This window comes from Oncorhynchus clarkii, chromosome 4 (assembly GCF_045791955.1).
Source record: "Oncorhynchus clarkii lewisi isolate Uvic-CL-2024 chromosome 4, UVic_Ocla_1.0, whole genome shotgun sequence".
Taxonomy (NCBI): domain Eukaryota; kingdom Metazoa; phylum Chordata; class Actinopteri; order Salmoniformes; family Salmonidae; genus Oncorhynchus; species Oncorhynchus clarkii.
In genome coordinates, this window is record NC_092150.1 from 81866929 (window position 1) to 81873714 (window position 6786).

A 6786-nucleotide genomic window follows, 5' to 3' on the forward strand; every position below is an offset into this window, starting at 1 on the left:
AAATTAAGTTTTTGTGTACATGCGGTCTGTGTTTGGTAGTGTAAGTGCGATCTGTGTCCAATTCTATGTTTATCTATGTTGTATCAATCCAACCAGAAACCATCTGGTTGTGAGATGACCGTGCATCCTTCCCTGTAAGTGTACTGTTAGTATATAGTACAATATACTGCTGCACTTGGAGACATTATTGACTTTTTTCTTCATTTGGAGAGATTCAGTACAATACTTATGGAGCATTGGAGCTAGGCCACAGTATATTAGCTCAATTTCTCCCTCACTTCAATTGTTGACTGAAATTCACACTAACAAATTGAAACGGTAAACTCACACACAGTGGCACATAAATAAAAACAGTTTAAAAATGTCCACTTTTACAAAGAGCAGCTTTACCAATTACTGACCTAGCAAAGATGTGCCAAAGTGTCAGCTCAATAGTCAAACTATCCAAGGAAAGTGTTTCCTTCCTAGATTCGTAAGGGACTGAAAGTCCAGCAGTAAACACACTTTTCTGCGAGTGGAGATCTTATCTGAAGGACATGGGACATACCATCAATGATGGGAACGGAGCTTAAAGTCAATACAGAAGCAGTGCTTTATGGGAAACACAAAGAGTGCATCTGATCAACTAATCTGAATACAGTGAGCGTGTTCCAAATGGCACCCAATTTACTACACATTTCCCTATGGGCCCTGGTCAAAAGTAGTGCACTATAAAGGGATTAGGATGCATTTTAGGATGCACACACTGTCTCCCTCTGACTTCCTGCCTTAAGGGCAATGACACTTTCGTTTAATAAACAACACAGCTATTTCAGTCTTAAACAGTCACTCAACCAGACCACTGCCAATGGAAGCCCTGCTGGCCTTTTACTTAATTAACGATCAACATAGATGCAGGGCTTCAGACTGACTGAAAATGAATAGAACCACGGAAAGGTAGGCACCACTTTTGAAGAAAATAACATGAATCGTTTTCTAAAAAAAGCCATGTCAGGAAATGAAAAGATAAATACAGGAACACTTGAGTGGCCGTATAGTCGCAGCAGTATTTAGGATGACATACTGTACACAGCACAAAGATGAGGACACACAAGTCAAAACCAGTCTGTTCTGTGTGCATTATGAATAAGACAAGCCAACGCCTTTGTTTGGAATGGAAAGTTACTGGTATGAGTAAGAACCTCAAGCTGAAACCCATCTTATCGTCACACATCACAGCTAAATCAAGGATTGAGTATCTGTTGAGGAGTGGCTTAATGCAAAGGGACAGATTAAAAATTCCAATAAATGTTAAAAACGGCACATTGGTCACCAAATGTCTAAACATGTTGTACCGTGCTGAACAGGCAGCTATGTTTACCTTCTCAGGATTGGGACTGTGTAGCTTTCAGCCTTAACAGTTGGTCTGTCGGCTTATTTCGAGTCCCATGTAGGTGACCTGGCTGTCTTGTCTATGTAATCTTATTCATTATGATCTAATTCCTCCTTTGCTGTGAGAGATCATATGAATATGGGCTCCAACGACAGCTGGGTTTGGGTTCTGATACTGAAACATTTCATGTAAACATTCAATATATTACAAGGACATTATATTTGGTTTTCCAATCATAAAATGGTTAAAGATTAGATCATGTTTATTGACTTTTATTAATATAGTAAATACTGGACCCATTCGTCCAGGAGGAGTTCGGTCAAATTAACATTTCAGTCCTATACATTTCTGATCATAAAGTTTGTATATAAATATAATAAAGCAATGAAATAAGTAGACACATCAAATGGCTAAGTCCCGTTCCAAATCCCAAATCCATATTGTGTGGGTATAACATGTCAGCACCACAGCCTTCCACATCTCTGATATCTTCCTCAATCTATTCCAACCTCCTGTCATGAGGTCAGTAAGTGAAAATGTTGCACCTCACTAAATGTTTAGTTGCAAGTACACACTGTGTAAGGGGGTCCCTTCAACCAGTGGATGTCTAGTCTGTCAAATTCCACTTCCACTTAGGCTCCTGCTGATATCAAATGGTCCTGTTACTGTAATCCTTCTAGAGTGGGTCATTGGCCCCTGATTCCATATGCATGAAATTATGTCTTGTCCACTCTCTGCACTTCCTCATTCTGGAGCTCCATGGGTGGGTTTGGCAGTGAGAGTTTTGGCCCAACGGGGAAAGGCTTTTCCCGTGGGAATGTGGGGGCCTCAGGGGGCCTCTGGGGCTTACACAGTGTCAGCTTCCTCCAGAGGAAGCGCAGCACCGAGGGGCTGAGGATGATGAAGAGCCAGGGGTCGATGATGGAGTTGAAGGACAGCAGGCGGAGAGCAGCGAGATCAGTGCCATAGCTCTCATTTGACCTGCCCATGAAGTTGATGAACACACGGAGCTATGGGACACACACACACAGACAGACACACACACAAAGAGAAAATGCATCACAGTCAGTTATTCAGAATTTCAATATCAACAAAATATGGTTATCAAGTAAGACAGTATCCTTATGATCTATTAAAGGCTAGGAAGTATTGGTTGCAGCTAGTAGGCTTGAGCAATAACAGGTGCAAGAACACTGCAATAAGTACATGGAAATACAATACATAAACAATCACAATATGTCAATGGTCTTGCTCCTTGTAAGCCTTTCATTATTGACATGTTAAATGTTTAAATTGGGTTATTGTTGTTTATGATGATGTAACAGGACATGGCTTGGGACATGGTTATGTTAAAGAGCACCATTTTGAACTGTAACATATGTGAAGAAGAGATGCTTGGGTTGAGAGAAGGGAGGACACACACACACACACACACACACACACACACACTGCACATTAGACAGTGTCTCAATATTTTCAACACTTTGACCTGCAACATCGAAACGAATGCTCTTACCACTAAAGGAAACGAACAGATGACAAAGGTCACCGTTATGAACACCAAAAGCAGAAGATGCTCCACTTCCTCTGTCATAGAGAGGGATCTTTGGTAGAACCGTATCCGTCGCGTTAAAACACGCGCTTTGCACCTCCTATACATCAGAATTAAGTGGTAGACGACAGATAAGTTACAGACCACTGTGGTAGAAATCATGAGGAGAGTCAATGACGCATACACACCGACGTGTACTTTTGGTTTGGTTTCTAATGGGACCATGTCAAAGAAGCACCAAGTCCCCGGGCAATATTGAACGTATTTTCCAAAGCCCACGAAAGGTGCTAGGCAGAAAAGGATGCAGATCAGGTAGATGAGTGTAATGGTGATGTATCCGCAGCGTTTTCTCAAGTGCCGTTCGTAAAAATACGGGTGTCCAAAGGAGAGGTAGCGCTCCAAAGCCATGGCACACAGAATGGCCAAAGTGGCGAGGCTGAAAAAAGTCATGCTGAAACCAAAATAGTTGCATACTGCTCCGTTTTCACCCATACCCATCAAGGTCCTGTTTTGTGTATAGGAGGCTAGTACGAGAGGACTGACGGAGAACGTACCCAGTAGGTCCGTAATCACCAGCGCGGTCACCAGCACCTGGAAAAGGGATGGACTTTGCCTCCGGCGCCGCATCTCCAAAAGGACCAAGGCGATTAAATTTCCGAGAACTCCCGCCGAGAACATTGCCGCGGACATATAGAGATTTCCGGACGAGACATTGTCTCTGTCACCGCAGGTTAATTTAGCTTTGTAATCCATAAAAAAAGTAGTAACCTACTCCACTAAGCGGTAAGCGCATGGCCTGATCAATGTGAATTTTATGTTATACTGTTACACAGATCAGTTCACACAAAAGAACAACGTGACATAAGAAAAGCGGCTCATCTCGTGTCAACAAAAACGCGGATTTCTTTTCAGTCCCACCCACCACCCACACACGCAACCATGTGGTTCACTGTGCTGAGAATGTAGCGTGAGCCCACACTGTGCGGGTTCCTCTGCCCAGGCGTTGCTGACGCATTTCAGATCTTACAACGCATGGATAGGTATAAACTAATGCCGTGTTCAAAACAACTGGGAGCTCGGAATTCAGAATTCGCAATTCTTCGACTTCCGACTTCGGTGTTCCCAGTTGTTTTGACCACGGCATATGACTACTCAGGTGCTCAGGTGGAGAAGGTGGAGAAGTGCGCACTACCCAATATTCATTTATTTTTGAAGGTTGTATTACTTACCCTTGGATTTAATTTGTTTTCAGTTTCTGTTTAGGCCTACTGTTATATGTCTGCCTGATAAATGCCACTTTAATATGTAGCCTTCTTTTGTATAGGTCTACAGGTCGAGAGTGGTGGCTGATGGCAGGGGCTAATAGAAACACATGGAAATAATTTATGGAACTGTATCCAACATCAAACAAATCATTTCCATGTGTTTCATACCATTGCACGTATCCCATTCTAGCCATTACTATGAGCCGACATCCCCTCACCAGTCTCCTCTTCTTTCAGGGATGTGCTTGTCGTGACTTCTGATGAATAAAGATATTTTCCACAATATCTTTGTACAATAAGGAAGAAAATCATGTATTTTATTTATTTTTATTTATACAAAGCCACACTGGGACACTTTGGACTAACTCCTTGAGATCCACAACTAGTGACTTCTCAGGCCTTCAAAGGCTTACCTTAATGAATTGAACCTGGAGTTCCTATCAGCTCAAAATTATTTGTTTTCATATCGTATAAAGCTGTTCTTTCTTTTTAAACAGAGCTGTCTTTATTAAGAGCTGTCATTTTATTGTGAGGAACTGTAGTTTTATCAGATATTTATTCTGTTTTGTGAGTGATATTTCTTGTTGAAGATAAAGTAAAAGATAAGGTAGAAGATATTGTAGAAGATAAGGTAGAAGATATTGTAGGAGATAAGGTAGAATATATTGTAGGAGATAAGGTAGAAGTTATTGTAGGAGATAAGGTAGAATATATTGTAGAAGATAAGGTAGAATATATTATAGGAGCTAAGGTAGAAGATATTGTAGAAGATAAGGTAGAGTATATTGTAGGAGAAAATGTAGAATATAAGGTAGAATATATTGTAGGAGATAAGGTAGAAGTTATTGTAGGAGATAAGGTAGAATATATTGTAGAAGATAAGGTAGAAGATATTATAGGAGCTAAGGTAGAAGATATTGTAGAAGATAAGGTAGAGTATATTGTAGGAGAAAAGGTAGAATATAAGGTAGAATATATTGTAGGAGATAAGGTATGCACATGTTACTGTAAGTCTCTTTGGACAAAAGTGTATAGTAAATAACAAATATTATTATGATTATTAAAATAATAATGAAATATCAGACAGAGGAGTACCTGCCTAGATAAATGTCTCACCTGTATGGAATGAATCGCAGTTATCCCATCTCACTGTGTACCCCAGGTAAGACTGTCAACCACAGACCATAGCAGTTCTATATCTATGCTGTCAACGGTCAACCAATCCATACAAGTGAATTGATCTGGGGCCGTTTGTATCAAGTGCTAATCTAAGATCAGTTCTAAGACACATTATGAATACAGGTCCAGATAGTTAAAATATATCTGAGGCCTGTTTTTAGGGACTAAATCTATGATGCATGAATCATTTATCCTAAGGGCAGAATTCAGCTCAGCAGTTGACTGTTGTTCTACACTCTCTCCACTAGATGGCGGTCTTAGTAGGGTCTACTGTCTACTTCGAGAAACGCTAATGGCTGTTCATCTTGAGTTTACACAAGACAACAAACAGTAAAAACATAAAAATACCTTGGATAACTGAGATAAGAAAGGTTATACTTCATTGGATATTGATATAGCCTCCAAAATGGTCTTGCAGTGCTACAGGGTTATATTAAATATGTTTTGTGTGTGAGGTTTTCACTATGGATCAGGGATTGAACCCTCTTTGACCTTAGTCATGGTCATTGGATTTCTTTATTTGTATTTATTCTTTATTTATTTAGGCAGGGAGTTCCATTGAGACCAAGGCCTCTGTTGGAAGATGATGTAAAACGTTACAGTATATTCATACCTCTTCCCTCAGTTGGTGTGATGAACCAATGGGACATGTTGACTACCTGACTGAGACTATGAGACATACAATAAACATGGTAGCATTTAATAACTACCTTTCATTCAGATCTCTCTCTAAGTGCTTTCTCACTCGCCCAGAAACAGAAGACACATAATTCCAAGAAATTAAAGAACCACAGTGGGAGAGGAGGGAGGGAGAGAGAGAGGGGAAGGAGTCTCTCTCTCTCTCTCGGCCTTGAAAGAGAGGTGTAAATGGGTACGACACATGCATGACACACACACACGCACACACACACACGCACACACACACACGTAATACTACTAGCCACTTAACTGGCAGGGTTGGTGGACTTTAGAAAAGCAAGCGATAACTATGTTTTTTTACATTCACTTTGGCAGTAAATTCAGAACCTTGTGGTCATTTTCAAAACTAGACACAAAACTCAAAGCGGTCATCACTTGTAACTGTCACGCCCTGGCCATAGAGAGAATTTTTATTCTCTATTTTGGTTAGGCCAGAGTGTGACTAGGGTGGGCGTTCTATGTCCTTTTTTTAATGTTTTGTATTTCTATGTCTTGGCCTGGTGTGGTTCTCAATCAGGGACAGCTGTCTATCGTTGTCTCTGATTGAGAACCATACTTAGGTACCCTTATCCCCCACCTGTTTTGTGGGAAGTTAACTTTGTTCAGGGCACATAGCCCAAAGCTTCACGGTTTGGTTTTGTTCTTTGTTTTGTCTGCGTCTTTTTTAATAAAGAGAAAATGTACGCTTACCATGCTGCACCTTGGTCCTTCAGCCGGCC

At 40.7% G+C, this 6786-nt stretch overlaps 1 protein-coding gene across 1 annotated transcript; it reads right to left on the reverse strand.

Moving 5' to 3' along the window:
* Nucleotides 1–262: 262 nt before the first annotated feature.
* On the reverse strand, nt 263–3811 carry LOC139407873 (prostaglandin E2 receptor EP2 subtype-like). Its single transcript, XM_071151746.1, has 2 exons — nt 2889–3811; nt 263–2382 (listed from the first exon to the last, which is right to left on the reverse strand). The coding sequence occupies exons 1-2, from the start codon at nt 3675–3677 to the stop codon at nt 2089–2091; spliced, it is 1083 nt and encodes a 360-aa protein (XP_071007847.1). The 5' UTR covers nt 3678–3811; the 3' UTR covers nt 263–2088.
* Nucleotides 3812–6786: the final 2975 nt, after the last annotated feature.